The 16,759-nt window shown below is 41.6% G+C and overlaps 1 protein-coding gene across 5 annotated transcripts in view; it reads left to right on the top strand.

The window, feature by feature from the left end:
- The window catches only part of TULP4 (TUB like protein 4), a 233,455-nt gene that overhangs the window by 151,932 nt on the left and 64,764 nt on the right, over positions 1-16,759 (top strand). For 4 of the 5 annotated variants that reach the window (XM_046004540.1, XM_046004537.1, XM_046004536.1 and 1 more), the window contains one exon: positions 13,519-13,680. The exons of the other annotated variant lie outside the window; for it this stretch is intronic. In XM_046004540.1, coding sequence (XP_045860496.1) covers positions 13,519-13,680 — 162 coding nt within the window. The remainder of the gene's footprint in view (positions 1-13,518; positions 13,681-16,759) is intronic. 5 annotated transcript variants of the gene reach the window in all.

Genomic DNA, 16,759 nt, shown 5'->3' with positions numbered 1-16,759 from the left:
TTAACACTCTCTTCTGTCAGGTTTCAATTAGCGTGGCCACCTGTTGTCACCCCTAAGCTCTTCCTTTCTGATACAAATTTGTCTCTGCTCTGAGGAAAACAGGCGCTCTAGGGACTCCCTGCTGAGCGATGCTATTTTTAAACCTGCTCCAGAGATTCTTCTGGTTTCTGGTACAGATCTGGCTCTTCCCTCTTCCCCTTGTGAGGATGGGCCGTATGGAGCTCCGCGTCTTGTCTTGTGTTCTTAGGGACACAGGTCCCACCCCCGGGATTTGACAGAACTCTAGCTTCGGAACCCAGTCTTCATGGGATCTTTCTCCATGAGGGCTGTCTTCGACTGTTTTCCCAATCCGGGGATGGTTTCCCTGGGACTGCCTTTCTTTACATTTCTCAGGAAGTGGATTCTCACCCTCTTTTCTCCCATCTGTTGCTTAAATAAGCTACGAGCTCCCCAAGTTTAAAGATACGACCCGTGAAGTGACGCAAAATTGCAAGGAACAAAGATCCATTAGCAGTTGCTAGTGTTGTAACCATGTATGTTGTCATCATGGAAGACAAATCTACCCGTAGGTAAAAGAGAACCTTCTCTTTTGAGTGAATTCATGTATTAGGTAGAGTAAATGTGACCATTTTGACGGACTCTGAAAAGGCCGCACCAGTCTCCTGTGTACCTCCATGGAGTGAAAAAAGGAAGACGTAGAACCTGCCCTGTGACTGCTAACCAGCCACTGTGAAATAGAGCCACAGATGTGGAAATCCCTGTGGCCATGAGAAGTTCATGCTACCCAGACAGTAGACATTGTGGTCAAGGACGTGGGCTCTGGAGTCAGACTGCAAGACCAAGAGTCTCACTCCATGATTTCTCAGTAGGAGATACTTCTTCTCGGTGCCTCAGTCTTCTCATCTGTGGCATAGGGACTCTAATGCTACCTGCCTCAGAGGCTCGCTGGAAGGATTAAGTAAGATTAAATGTAGAAAGTACTTTGGACACTGTACGTGACAGTTGTCACTGCTTACTGCTCTAGTGCCTGTAGTATTCGGAGGCCCTGCGACCTCGTACCCCTGACCGCAGGAGGTACCTGCCCTTAAATAGCAGCCAGAATGTTGGGGGCGCCTTGGTGGCTCAGTTGGTTGAGCCTCTGACTCTTGGTTTTGGCTCCGGTCATGATCTTGGGGTCGGGAAGCTGGGTCACTCATTGGGCTCTGTGCTCATGAGGGGTCTGCTTGAGATTCTCTCCCTCTGCTCCTCCCCCAACTCGCATGTGCATGCGCGCGCTCTCTCTCTCTCAAATAGATAGATAAATAAATAAATAGAATCTTGAAAAAGAATTGTAGTCATACTGTCATCACCAAGACTGTCTTCAGGCCTTGAGGCAGCAGCCACTTTGTGGCTTTCTGTGAAGAGGAGACGTCTCTGAGTTCACGTGTAAGGGTCTCTCAAACACTCTCATTCCCCCACCCACCAGAGCGTGAACTTTTTTCCTTAGGTCCGTGGTCGAGTCCGACGTGTCTTCAGACTTTGGACAACTAAAGGTCTCTAATGCATTGCTCTGAGAAAGACCACAACGAGGAGCTAGGACAGACTCCAACTAAGTGCTTGTTTTCGCATGTTGTCTCTCGGTCTCCACAGGACCCCTCCTAGGCAGATGCCATTTTCAGTAAATGGAAGGAACAAACCCTGGTCAGAGAGGTTAAGTAGCTGCCCGGGGAACTTCATGGGCGGTAAAGTGGAATCTAAGGCCAGGTTTGAGTCCAGAACACTCTGTCACACTGTCTTCCTCCCAGGCAAGACACTTTTTTCTCTTTTAGCAGAAATGCATGTATTCACAGTATCCGAAAGAGCTCAGACTTCACTACCGTCGAGAGTCCAGCCCCTCCGCCAAGCATTGCTGGTGCCACACTGCTTTCTCCTGGCGGCAGCTTCTCGGAGGACGGGACCTTCTGTCATCCCCGTAGAGCGGCTGCGTGGTTTCCACTACCACCACATCCCTCAGCTCTTCTTTTCATTTGAGAGTCTGGCACAAAAAAGCATTTCAGAAATGAGAAAGGGAGGATGAATTTGGAGCTGGAGGTGAATGAACTTACACGGACCGTAGAGGAGCGGAAGCCCCCGGACGCTCGCGGATGCCTGTCCCTGCCATGCCTGGAGAGTACTCGCTGCACCTATGACCTGATCTGGATTTTTATAGAATCTTTCTTGTTTGGAATCCTGATTCTGCAAACCTCGAAACCCACTGAGCCGTTGTCAGCAGTGAACACTTCTTTCCCGGGAAGGTTTGGTTGCTTTAAATTGTGTCGGCATCAGAACTTACCCGAGTAAAGAAACATGGCGCCCTGGGGCTGATGACTCACTGGCTGAAGAAATAGTGGCTCTCTGTGCCCCTGAAATGGCACCTGCTGGGAGGAAGGACAGTTCTGGGCTTGGAGGAAAAGGATCCTTGAAATCTGCTCAGAGGAAAATAATTCATTTTAGAGGAAGTGACAGGGGATCCGTGTTCCACAGTGTGACTTGCACTGTCCCGAAGGAATCAAACACTTGGCCAAAGCTAAGTGATGCCTTAACGGTTTCTTTTTCAGGAAATGATTATGAGTCCTTTATTTCAGCAGTGGGTCTGGGGCAGTGCGTGCGTTATTGTGTAGGATTAGTCACTGAGGATGGCCGTGCCCCGCACAGGCGTGGGCCGTTGTGATGAAAGCTGCCTCGGGCCAAGGTCTGACAAGGCTCGTGCTCAGACGCAGCTAATCCATGTCGGACGCATGCTTAGTGGGCAGCCAGAAGGAGGGGGGCTTCCTGCTTATTTTCTTCACAGCACTGGGTATCAGTTCCCTTCTTCTTGTTTTTCTGGTCGTGGTATATTCCTGTCACTCTCTGCTGACCTAATTTAGTAAACCCAGTGAGTTCATGGAGACATCCTTTCTTATCATTTTCTCTGACTGCGTGACTGGTGGAGTCTTGGGGAAGCTTCTTTCCGCTGGCCATACCCTTCTACCCCCTAGTAGGACGTTTTTCTTTTTAGTACAAATCTCTACCAAGGTAAATGAGTTAGAATCCATGTAAATAAGTAGCATTGCTTTTGCAAAACGAAAAGCCTTTAAATTTTATTGCAGTACTAATGTGTTATCTCTAAAAATGTTTTTATTTAGAAAAACTAAATAGTGTGGTTAGCTGAAACATAGGATCAGTGAAACCAAGGTTTTGAGTTTACCCTACTAAGGAAACAGCTTTTTTCAGTAACCTCACACCAGCTGTTGAAGGGCTGTCTCACAAACCCATCTGTTGTCACGGTGTGGACACGCTAACCACTGTACCCTGTAACCCCTGCTGGGAAAACAGCAAGTGTTCCTGTCCTTTTGGTGTCCGTTTAGTTTATTTTATCTGAAATGTGATATATCCAGTAATGTCACCAATTTTAAAGAAAGTTATACATTTCCAAGGAACAGTTTTATGAATGAAAGGTAGGCATAACTATAGAGATTACCACGTAATCAAAGTCAATTAAAGGTAATTCAGTAGGGGAAACAATAGTCTTTATTTTTTTTTCTTGAGATGTAATTGACATATAACATTATATTAGTTTCAGGTATACAGCATAACGATTTGGTATTTGTACATACAATTGACCCTTGAACAACTGTGGTTTGAACGGCATAGGTCCAGTTACATGTAGGTTTTTTCGAAGAAATACAGTACAGATTGGGGGCAGGGGGTCAAGGTCCAGTTAAATGTAGGTTTTTTCCAAGAAATACAGTACAGATGGGGGGAGGGGGTCAAGGTCCAGTTACATGTAGGTTTTTTCCAACAAATACAGTACAGATTGAGGGAGGGGGTCAAGGTCCAGTTACATGTAGGTTTTTTCGAAGAAATACAGTACAGATGGGGGGAGGGGGTCAAGCTAAGATGGTGGCATAGTGGGAGGACCCTAGGCTTGCCTTGTCCCTCGAACGCAGCTAAATAATTATCAGTCAAATAATTCTGAATACCCAAGAAATCAACCCGATTGCTGGCAGAACAAACTGTACAGCTAGAGGGAGAAAAGAGGCCACGCCAGGGAAGGTAGGGAGTGTGGAGAGGTGGTTTGCAGGAGAAACCGATTGCAGGTCCTGCGTAAAGGAGGGAGCCCTGGTCACAAAGAGAGGTGGGAGAGAGAAAAGTGCGTGGGATCATACAAGGAGAACACTTCCCCACAGTCATTGGTTGGGAAAATGAGAGAGGCTGATGTTCATGATTTTTTGCAACCTGTGGGGCTCAAAGACTGTAGTGTTAGAGGTCTTGACATGGCTGGGATAGAGCCTTGAGGGCGCTGCCCTACTCCTGGAGAAAAAGCAGACGGGGAACCTGAGGCAGGTGGCAGAATCTGAGGCTGACCTAAGACACACAGGGAGAGACTGTTCCTCGTTCTTAGAGCGCCTCTGTGAGAGGTGGCCTTACCTCTCTGGGGACAGAAGAGCTGGTGGTTGCCATTTCCGTCCCCTGCCCCTTAGCATAGGCACAGAGACACCTGCTAAGGGAGGCTAATGTGGACACTGGCTCTTTAGCCTGCCTTGCTCCAGATCCCATGCCTCTGTGCTCTGGCATGACTCCCTTTCTGGGTCAAACTTGCATCATTCCAGCACAGTGAGACCCTCTACCAGAAGACCAGTGCGGGTCCCCATCGCATCAGGTCCCTAAAGTTTGGAGTTTTGAACGTCAGCCAGCTTGGCTGGGATAGCGCCCAAAGTGCACGGCGCTGCTCCAGGCAGACACGCGACCCAGAGACAGTGTGAAAACAGTGATATGAGAAACACATGGACGCATGAAGGAAAATTGGTTGCTCTTCTGGGAGGGCTTCCCTGAGAGCAGCAAGCATGGACTCCCCTCTCCCAGGACAAAGGAGCTGGCTGGTGCCATTCCCCTCCCCTGCCCCTCTGCATAAACCAACCTCAGTAAATAGTACAGTGCAGACACTGGCTGGCTAACCTACAAATGCCAAGCCCTGCCCCACTGTGCTCTGCTGGTTCTGGTTTTCTCTCCCAGGTGTGCCTAATGACCAGCACGGTGGGCTCCTTCCCCAGAAGACCATCAGAACCCTCCCCGCCCACACATACACACCATTTCTATCAACCATAGAGTTCTGCAAGGCTTCTTTTCTAGTGAAAGTAGCATCTGGTCTCTTTTAACAAGAAGAACAAAGTACACCTACTTAAAACTCACCACACTCTGGCCAGGGTCTGAACACCGTCCATTGCAGACAAGGAGAGCCTCTGTAAATGACTGATCTGAGGGATAGAGCAGCCAAAACACCACAGCAGAGTACACACAGCACACACCAGGGCACTTCCTGAAACACCAGGCCCTGGACATTACCTGACCTCTTCTTCATAAAGCCATGACTCTCAGGAGTGGGAAATATGACAGGATTTTCTAACACAGAGAAGAAGACAGAGACCCAGGCAAAATGCCAGGATGGAGGAATTCATCCCAAAAGAAAGAATAAGAACATGTCATGGCCAGAGATCTAATCAAAACAGATTTAAGTAATATGCAGAATTTAAAGCAACAGTCATCAAGATGCTCACTGGGCTTGAGGAAAGACCTCAGGGAGACCCTTACCACAGAGATAAAAGAGCTAAAAAACACAAATGAAAAATGCAGTATCTGAGATTCTAACTCAACTGGATGTCATGACCACAAGGATAGAAAAAGTAGAGGAACAATGAAGTGATACAGAAGGTAGAATTACAGAAAATAATGAAGCTGAACAAAATAAAAATTATGGATCGTAAGAGTGGGCTGGGAAACACAGTGATTCCATCTAGCCTAATAACATTCATGTCATAGTCCCCGAGTCCCCGAAGAAGAAGAAGAGAGAGAGAGAAAAGGGTGCAGAATGTTTATTTGAGGAAATCATAGCTGAAAACTTAATCTGGAGAAGGAAACAGACATCCAAATCCAGGAGGCATAGAGAACTTCCATCAAAATCAATAAAAACAGGCCAACACCAGACGTAGTTAAATTTGCAAAATATAATGATAAAGAAAAAAAAATCCTAAAAGCAGCAAGACAAAAGAAGTCCCTAACTGACAAGGAAAGGCCCATAATGTTAGTAGCAGATCGCTCCACAGAAACTTTGCAAGTGAGAACAGAATGGCATGATATAGTCAACATGCTAACTGGGAAAAATCTCAATCCAACAAGACTATCATTCATAATAGAATGACAGAGAGTTTCCAAGACAAACAAAAACTAAAGGGGTTTGTGACTAAACCAACCCTGCAAAAAATATGAAAGGGGACTCTTTGAGTGGGAAAGAAAGACCAGAAGTGACAAAGACTAGAAAGGACCAGAGAAAAATCTTAGAAACAACCACAGAACAGGTAATAAAATAGCACTAAATATGTATCTGTTGATAATTATGCTGATTGTAAATGGACTAAATGCTCCAATCCAAAGGCATAGGGTGTCACAGTGCATAAAAAAATAAGACCCATCTATGCTGCCTACAGGAGATTAATTTTAGACCTAAAGATACTTGGAGGGGATGGGGATATACTTATCATGCAAATAGGAGTCAAAGCCAGAGTAGCAATACTACTATCAGACAAACAGATTTTAAACCAAAGACCGTAACAAGAGATGAAGAAGGGCACTATATCACAATAAAAGGGACTATCCAACAAGATCTAACACTTGCAAATATTTATGCCCCCAACTTGGAAGCATCGAAATATATAAAACAGTAACAAACATGAAGGAACTCACCGATACTCCAATAATAGTAGGAGACTTTAACAACCCACTTATATCAATGGACAGATCATCTAAGCAGAAAAATAAGGAAACTTGGAGTGACAGACTGGACAAGATGGGCTTAACAGATACTTTCAGAACATTTCATCCTAAAGCACAATATACATTCTTTTCAAGTGTACGAGGGATATCCTTCGGTGTAGATCAGGCCTCAGCAGGTACAAAAGGATTGAAAACATACCAGGCATATTTTCTGACCACAGCGCTATGAAACTTGAAGTCAGCCACAAGAAAAACTTTGGAAAGATCATAAATACATGGGGGTTGAACAACATGCTACTAAAGAATAAATCAGTCAACCAGGAAATTAAAGAAGAAATTTTAAAAATACATAGAAACAAATGAAAACATGGTGGTTCAAAACCTTTGGGCTGCAGCAAAAGCAGTCCTAAGAGGAAACTGTATAGCAAGATAGTCCTACCTCAAGAAGCAAGAAAATTTTCAAATAAACAATCTAACGTTACACCTAAAGGAGCAAGGAAAAGAACAAATGAAGCCTAAACCATCAGAAAGGAAATGATGAAGATCAGAGCAGAAATAAATGACATCAAGTAAATGGTATCAGAAAACAGTGGAATAAAGCAATGAAATCAGGAACTTATTCTTTGAAAAAATTAATAAAATTGATAAACCACTAGTCAGACTTCTCAAAAAGAAAAGAGAAAGAACCCAAATAAATCAAATGACAAATGAGAGAAGACAAAAACTAACACCACAGAAATACAAACAACTATAAGAGAAGATTATGAAAAATTATATGCCAATAAATTGGACAATGGAAGAAATGGATGAATTTCCAGAAACATATAAACTACCAAAACTGAAACAGGAAGAAAAATAGAAAACTTAAACAGACTGATAACCAGCAAAGAAATAGATTCTGTAATCAAAAACCTCTCGACAAACAAAAGTCCGGGGCCAGATGGCTTCACAGGGGAATTGTACCAAAGATTTAAAGAAGTGTTAATACCTATTCTTCTCAAACTATTCCAGAAAATAGAAACAGAAGGAAAACTTCCAAACTCCTTCTGTGAGGCCAGCATTACCCTGATTCTAAAACCAGACAAAGACTCCACTAAAAATGTGAACTACAAGCCATTACCCCTAATGAACACAGTGCAAAAAGCCTAGCAAATTACTAGCAAATTGAATCAAAAGGTATACATTTAAAGAATTATTTCATCAAAATCAAGTAGAATTTATTCCTGGGCTGCAAGGGTGGTTCAGTGCTTGCAGATCAAACAACGTGATATACCACATCAATGAAAGAAAGGATAAGGACCTTAGATCCTCTCAAATGTAGAAAAAGCATTTGGCAAAGTACAATACCCATTCATAATAACAAACCCTCGACAAAGTAGGGATCGAGGGAACATACCTCAATCTCGTGAAGGCCATGTACAAAAAACCACAGCTAATATCTTCCTCAATGGGGAGAAACTGAGAGCATTTCCTCTGCGGTCAAGAGAGGGATGTCCACTGTCATCAGTTATTTCACAGAGTGTGGAAGTCCTAGCCGTAGTAATCAGACAAAAAAAAGTAATAAAAGACTTCCAAATTGGCAAGGAAGAAGTTAAGCTTTCACTATTTGCAAACAACATGCTAGTCTATATGGAAAACCCAAAGGACTCCACCAAAAAATTGTTAGAACTGATAACTGAATTCAGTAAAGCCACAGGATACAAAATCAACAAATGGAAATCTGGTGCGTTTCTATTCTCCAGTAATGAATCAGCGGAAAGAGAAGTCAGGGAATAGATCCCATTTATAATTGCACCAAAAAACATAACATACCTGGGACTAAAGTTAACCAAAGAGGTAAAAGGTCTGTCCTCTGAAAATTATAAAACACCAATGAAAGAAAGTGAAGATGACACAAAGAAATGGAAAACATTCCATGCTCATGGATCAGAAGAACAAATATTGTTAAAATGTCTATACTACCCGGAGTAATCTACACATTTAATGCAATTCCTATCAAAATACCACCAGCATTTTTCCACAGAGCTAGAACAAACAGTCCTGAAATTTGTATGGAACCACAGAAGACCCTGGACAGCCAAAGCATTGTTGAAAAAGAAGAGCAAAGCTGGAGGCATCACTTCAAGTTATATTATACAGCTTAAGGCAGTATGGTACTGGCACAAAAATAGACATTAGATCAGTGGCACAGAAGAAAAATCCCAGAAACGAACCCACAATTATATGGTTAACGAATCTTTGATGAGGCAGGAAAGAATATCTAGTGGAAAAAAAGACAGTCTCTTCGACAAACAAAAGAATGAACCTGGACCACTGTCTTACACCATACACCAAAAGAAATTCAAAATGGATGAAAGGCCTAAATGTGAGACAGGAAACCATCAAAATCCTAGAGGAGAATATAGGCAGTGACTTCTTTGACATTGGCCACAGAAACTTGTTACTAGATATATCTGTTGAGGCAGGGGAAACAAAAGCAAAAATGAACCATTGGAACTTCATCAAGATAAAAGACTTCTGCACAGCAAAGGAAACAACAAAACCTAAAGGCATTCTTCAGAATGGGAGAAGATAATTTGCCAATGATATATCTGATAAAGTGTTAGTATCCAGAATCTATAAAGAACTTATAAAATTCAACACCCCAAAAACAAATAATTTAGTTTAAAAAGAGAAAATATGAATAGATACTTTTCCAAAGAAGACATACAGATAGCTAACAGACACATGAAAACATGCTCAACATCACTCATCAGGGAAATACAAATCAAAACTACAATGAGATATCACCCCACACCTGTCAGAATGGCTACAGCTAGCACGGGAAACAGCAGATGTTGGCGGGAAACAACAGATGACAGAGAAAGGGGAAACCTTTTGCAAAGCTGGCAGGAAAGCAAACTGGTACAGACACCCTGGAAAACAGTATGGAGTTTCCTCAAAAAGTTAGAAATAGAACTACCCTACAATCTAGCAGTTGCACTACTAGATATTTATCCAAAGGATACAGAAATACTGATTTGAAGGGATACAAGCACCCCGATGTTTATAGCAACATTATCAACAGTAGCCATCGACTGATGAATGGATAAAGAAGATGTGATACGTATTACACACACACACAGTGGAATACTACTCAGCCAGCAAAAAAGAATGACATCTTGCCTTTCGTGACTATATAGATGGAGCTAGAGAGTATTATGCTGTGCAAAATAAGTCAGAGAAAGACAAATACCGTATGATTTCACTCGTGGAATTTAAGAAACAAAACAGATGAAATAGGGGAAAATATTAAAAAAGAGAAACAAGCCAGAAAACAGACTTAAGCATAGAGAACAAACTGAAGGTTGCTGGAGGGGAGGTGGGCAGGGGATGGGGTAAATGGTTGATGGGAATTAAGGAAGGCACTTGTGATGAGCACTGGCTGTTGTATCTGAGTGATGAGTCACTAAAGTCTAACCTGAAACTAATATTACATTGTGTTAACTAACTAGAATTTAAATAACTTAAAATTACAGATTAATACTGTAAATGTAGTTTCCTTATGATTTGGTTAATAACATTTTCTTTTCTCTAGCTCAGAAGATTATAAGAATACAATATATAATAGCTGTAACATACAAAGTATATATTAATTGACTGGTTTTTTGCCCTTCATAAGGCTTCAGGTCAACAGCAGGCTATTAATAAGGCTATTAATAGTAGTTTGGGGGGAGTCAAAAGTTCATGTGGATTTTCAGCTGTTTAGGGGTCAGCGCTCCTATACCTTCAGTCGTTCAAAGGTCAACCATATTGTGAAAGGATCACCATAATAACTCTAGGCAACATCCAAGGAATCTTTTTTTTTTTTTTTTTTAAGATTTTCTTTATTTATTTGACAGAGAAAGATCACAAGTAGACAGGCAGGCAGAGAGAGAGAGAGGGAAGCAGGCTCCCTGCTGAGCAGAGAGCCCGATTCGGGACTCGATCCCAGGACCCTGAGATCATGACCTGAGCCAAAGGCAGCGGCTTAACCCACTGAGCCACCCAGGCGCCCTCCAAGGAATCTTTTTGACATGGTGCTGAAACAACTGAATGTCTGTATTTCAAAACAAAAAAGCCCTTAGGGCACCTGGGTGGCTCAGTCAGCTAAGTGCCTGCCTTCAGCTCAGGTCATGATCTCAGGGTCTTAGGATGGAGACCCATGGCGGGGGGGGGGGGGGGGGGTTGGTGGTGGAGGGCTCCCCACTCATGCTCACTCTGTCTTTCAAATAAATAAATATTAAAACAACAACAACAATAAGCCTTGATTCTGACGTTATCCTCTGTACAAAAATTAATTCAAAATAAATCGCGGATATAAATGTAAAAACTAAACTACTCTGGAAACCCTGAGTTTGCAGCCTTGAATTAGGTAAACATTCAGTGGATTGGACATAAAAAGCATGAACCATAAAAGAAAAAAAAATTGATACTGGACTTCATCAAAATTTAAGGCTTTTTGGAAGATACCACTAAGAAAATGCAAAGGCAAGCCACAGAATAAGAGAAATTATTTGCAGCACACATATCTGACAAAGGATTGTATCTGGGATTTTTATAATACAATAAGGTGGGAAACTCATATTCATAGATACACAGACATAATATATACATTTGTATGAATATTCATACACACAACACATATATATGAATAAATGAATAGATACCTGTAGCAAGGGATTTGAACAGACATGTCCCAAGAGATGATGTGCAAATGATCAGGAGGCATGTGAAATGTTCAACGTGGCTGCGTTGGAAAAATGCAAATTAAGAGCACAGTGTTCTCTTACCACGTACCTACTGGAACAGCTAACACTAAAGAGATTGACAGTACCAAGTGTCGGTGAGATGTGGACGTGCTGGTACCTCACACGCTGCTGGGAGTATAACGTGGCATAACCACTTCAGAAAATAGTTTGGTAATTTCATATGCAGTTAAACTTACACTTACCATACGGTCCAGCAATTAATGCCACTCTTAGGTATTTATTTACTCAAGGGAAATGAAGGTATGTGTCTACAAGTCTTGCACATGAATGTTGATAGCAATGTTATAATAGCCAAACAGTGGAAATAACCTAAAAGCCTGGCAGTTTGGGTGGATAAACAAACTGTGCTCTATTGATACGACGGAATACTGCTCATCCATGAAGAGGAATGAACTGCTGACGCGCACACGAATTTAGAATACTCCCAAACCATAGTACCGACTAAAAGCAGCCATACACAAAGTGAGCATATTAGATGCACGGTTCCATTCGTGTACAATTCAAGAATAAGCAGCCTGTGAGAGAAATTAGATCACTGTTGCCTTGGACCAAGGGTGAGGGTAGGGAATTGACTTCTGAGGGGGAACTTTATTTTATTGTATATAAATTATACCTCAGTAAAATTGATTTTTAAAAAGATAAATACGGGCACCTGGGTGGCTCAGTGGGTTAAGCCGCTGCCTTCGGCTCAGGTCATGATCTCAGGGTCCTGGGATCGAGTCTCACATCGGGCTCTCTGCTCAGCCGCGAGCCTGCTTCCCTTCTCTCTCTCTCTGCCTGCCTCTCTATCTACTTGTGGTCTCTCTCTGTCAAATAAATAAATAAAATCTTTAAAAATAAATAAATAAAAAAGATGAATACTATCAGCAACTACTTTCCAGCAGTTTGGAAAACTTACATAAACTGGAAAAATTTTTAAATAATTCAATAAAACTGACTCAACAAGAAGAAAAAGCTTTAAAGTTTCATTAGTACTAAAACTACTAAGTAAATTAAAGCAATGGTTAAAATTATTCCTAAAAACTTCAGAGCCAGATAGTTTTGTAGGCATGTTACATCAAACTTTCAAGCAATAGGTCATCTCAGTTTATAGAAATTCTTCCAGGCAGTGGAACAAGAGGAAGAACTCTCCAGCTCATTCCGAGAGGTCAACATAACCTTGAGAAATCCAGACAAACGCATTACAAAAAAGGAAATCAGAAGTTTATTTCACTCATGAATACAGCTGCAGAAGTTCTAAACTCATTAGTACCCCAACATCAGCTGTATCTATAAAAGACAGTATTTCACCTCCAAGCTGGGCTGCTTCTAGGCATGCAAGGGTAGTATAATTTGAGGAAATCTGTAGAAGTAATTGACTCCACTAATAGAATAAAAGATTTTAAAAATATGGTTATTTGAATAAATGCAATAAACTCATTTGATAAGTTTGTGTGATTTTCCATTTACTTTTTTTTTTTTATTTTGATTAAGGGAATATTGTTAGCAAGATTGGGAAAGTCATGTAATAAGAGACTGAGAACTTTCCTATTTTGATAAGTGACCCAGAGACACTAATGGAGAATCTGTTACTGTAGGGAGGCAGAAAGCAAGGACACTGGATGGTTCTTGGTGAGGCCATTCACCAGATGTGTGTGAACAGGGATAAGTTACTCCCCGCCCCACTCAGCCCTGTGTCTTTTATCTCCATAAAATGGACATGATAACACCTCCCTCGAACACTAAAGAATTAACATATGTAAAGCACTACACGGACACTTGCTTTTCAAATGGTATCTTTTAAATTATTTTTTAATCTTTTATATTATATATTAGTGTTATAATACATATATTTTACATATTGTTCTCTTTAAGGCCATCTGACTCTTAGCCAAAGGCTAAGTTAATGACTGTAGCCTTTGATAAAAGTGTTTTCCCTTTCTAATTACGATTACACCTTTTGTCTATGTGTGTCTCAAAGGTGAGTGACTTCACGTGGAGCCATGATGGGACTCAAGCACTCATTTCATATCGAGACGGGTTTGTCCTGGTTGGTTCTGTTAGCGGACAAAGACACTGGTCATCCGAGATCAACTTGGAAAGTCAAATCACATGTGGCATATGGACTCCTGATGACCAACAGGTAAAGCCTCTTGAATACAGGTGTGTAATGTTAAAACCATCTGAGCTGAAGAGGAAGTGAATTGCATACAGTCACATAGGAAAGGGGTGGGGGAGGGGGAAGGCAGCTCAGAAGCTTCTTTAAAGAATCATAAAAGTGCAGAACAATGACTATGTCCAGGTAAAAATTGAAACAAAAACTTTAAGTGAACCATAGAGTGGAGAAATAGTATTTCCCATCAGTATGGTAAACATTGAGTTGGCATTTTAGAAAATATTCATGCAAATATACTTTTTAATCTACATAAATAGTTGATAAATGGATAACGGCCATAATGTTTCACCAAGGAAGTTCAACTAGTCAGTATTCATATGGTGGAAAAGTATGCATTTTCAGGAGACAGATGCAAAATAACATAGGATATGGTTTCACTTATTAGCAAAGAAAATGATACAGATGATATACTTGTTAATGATAAGAGTTCAATCAAAGGATTCTTACTCATTGCTGGTAATAATGTGTACTGAACGTTCGGGGAAGCAGTATGGGCAGAATATGTCAAAAGTCTTAAAAAATTGTTGTTCACTTTGACCTGTTAGTATACTTTAGGAATGTATCTAAAAGAAACAAAAGGGAAGAATATGAAAGTTACAGTTACTAAAGCATTATTTAGAATAGTAAAAATTCAGCAGCAGCCTACTTGTCTAAAAATAGAATGGTTAAGTAACTGTGGTATTACCACGGAAAGAATTATATAATAAGTAGTTCAGAAAGTTGTGAGTTGTGGTTATGAAGGTGGTATAATAATCTGGAAGAGCTCTTATGATATAATGTTGACCAAAAAAATCAGGAATATGAGACAGTGTATGTGGTATGATTACCATGTCGTACTGGAACCAAAAGAAACCCATCCACATGCTGGAAAGACCTGGAAGGAGACAAAATGCCGTAGGTAGGTTGTTTTACAGTGATGAGCTTTTGGGTCATTTTCTAAAACCCAATTTTAAAATATTCTTTATCTGTTTTACTTTCATGATAAAATAATATATACCCTAATAAAATTACATATTGATAATTCATTTTTTAAATAAAAGAGGTTGACCAGGTAAAACGCTTGTAAATGTGAAGCTTGTGTTTTCCAAGCACAACAAAATCCATAGAATGTCAGGACATTTCATAGCAGAGATTTTAGTTTATTATTGGTAAAAGCAAGCCATATAAAAGGAACCATAACTTTCATTTTTTAATCTTTTTTCTTTTAATTCTTTTTTTTTTTTTTCAAATACAAGTGGTCAGTATTTTTTCTCTTTCTTCTCAAAATTACTACTATGAGAGCTGCAAAGAAACAGTCGCAACCCCGTTTCTTCCACGGCTCCGAGGCTCCTAGGTACCCAGCGGCATATGCATGTTTTCAGGTGTTTACACCTGCCCCTAGAGTCGCTCTGAGAAGTCGGCTGCAGCCCATTCAGTGGCCTTGCCCAGACACCTCTCTCTGCACGTTTCCTGCTCTGTGGTGGGGGGTGTGAATTATTTCCTGCTCTTTCCCCGGGGCTTTTGTCATCAGATGAGCGGACAGATGTGAAAGCACTTACACATGTGGAAGTGGAAGTCTTGGCTTCACATTCTTCCCTTACCTCGAGGGATGGAACATGGGAGGCTCATGTCCCAGTGCCTTGATGAGCTGTGCCTGCTGCACAGACATACTCAGAGAGTGACAGACACAGGACCCAGACATGCCAGGGGCACAGTGGGCAAGACTTGGCACCTGCCTTTGTCGTGCTGTGGGCCCACAAACATCCCTCACTGCGTCCCGGCAACGTTGCTGGGGTAGCAGACACCGTGCAGTGGCAGGCACGATGGAGTGTAGACGGGCTGCAGCTTTAAAGCCAGGCGGAAGCACTTGGACTTGGCTCTGTAGACCTGTCTACAGGATCAGAGAGTGCTTTGGCTGGTTGTTGGTCTCCTGGCCCACAACCTCTACTGAAAGACTGCTTTTACTGGTTCTGTATTTGGGGCTAACAGGTAGGGTGTCATTCAAGGAAAGTGCTGCACTCACTGCCTTTAAGAAAGGTTGTAGACCCCTGCAGCAATGAGGGTCTTTCTAAGAATTTAACATAGAGAAGGGACGGGATACTCCCATCAGTCATACTTGAACCGAGACATGGAAAAATAATATTCCTTCCTCCTTGTCTGTCACTCTTTCATGCCTCTTGCTTGGTTCGAGAATGATTGAGAAAAAAGTATGAAGACAATTCGAAATGTAATGCCCTGAGCTCTTTACAGTGGGAGCTGATGTTCAAAGCTGCTCCTCCTCCTCTTCCCTTGTCCCGGAGGACCCCCTGCACTTAGCAGAGAGTAAAACGTCATTCATGAAGCCGCCGCCTCTCATCTTGAGATACACCTGATCCTACAGGACTTCAGGTTGTTTCCTAACTTTTTAAAATGTCTCCCTCCCAATCCCATCTTGTTTCATTTAAAATGTAAGCAGTACTATTTTACAAGTGAGTTTGAGGGTCTAGCTCTTTTCCTACTTGTCATATATTTTCGTCAGTTTAGAATGGTGTTTTCTGTACCCTTTTGGGGGTCATAGACTACTTTAAGTATCGGATGGAAATTGGAACCCTTTTCCTGGAAAAATGTGGACACGTATATACGTGTTTGTATCCGTCGCTTTGCACAGGATGCTGGGAACCCATAGGATTCCATGCACGAACACTCCCCCTTCAGATTCCTGATCTAGACAGTCTGGAGTGATACTTGGGGTCATCTTCCGCAATTTTCTGGTGTGCATATATTCAAACATTACAGAAAAGCTGAAAGAATAGACCTGAAATTCACCAACTAATTGTTTCCTGTATTTGTGCACGCTCTCCTCCTCGCCCCCTTGCTGCCCCGCTTTCTCCTTCTCTTTCCCTTCATACACGCACACATTTTTGCAGTATTATTTTTGAAAATAAGTTGTAGACATTGTGTGCATCACTCCGAAATATTTCAACATGTTTGTTGTAAGAATAAAATTTTTCTCCTACATTATCGCCCCTAAGAAATCAGCACTGTTTGCTCGTAGCTCCCCAATTGTTACAAGAATGTGTTTTGTAAG

The sequence above is a fragment of the Meles meles genome, chromosome 5 (genome assembly GCF_922984935.1).
Source record: "Meles meles chromosome 5, mMelMel3.1 paternal haplotype, whole genome shotgun sequence".
Lineage (NCBI taxonomy): Eukaryota > Metazoa > Chordata > Mammalia > Carnivora > Mustelidae > Meles > Meles meles.
This window is presented reverse-complemented; position numbering and strand designations above follow the sequence as displayed.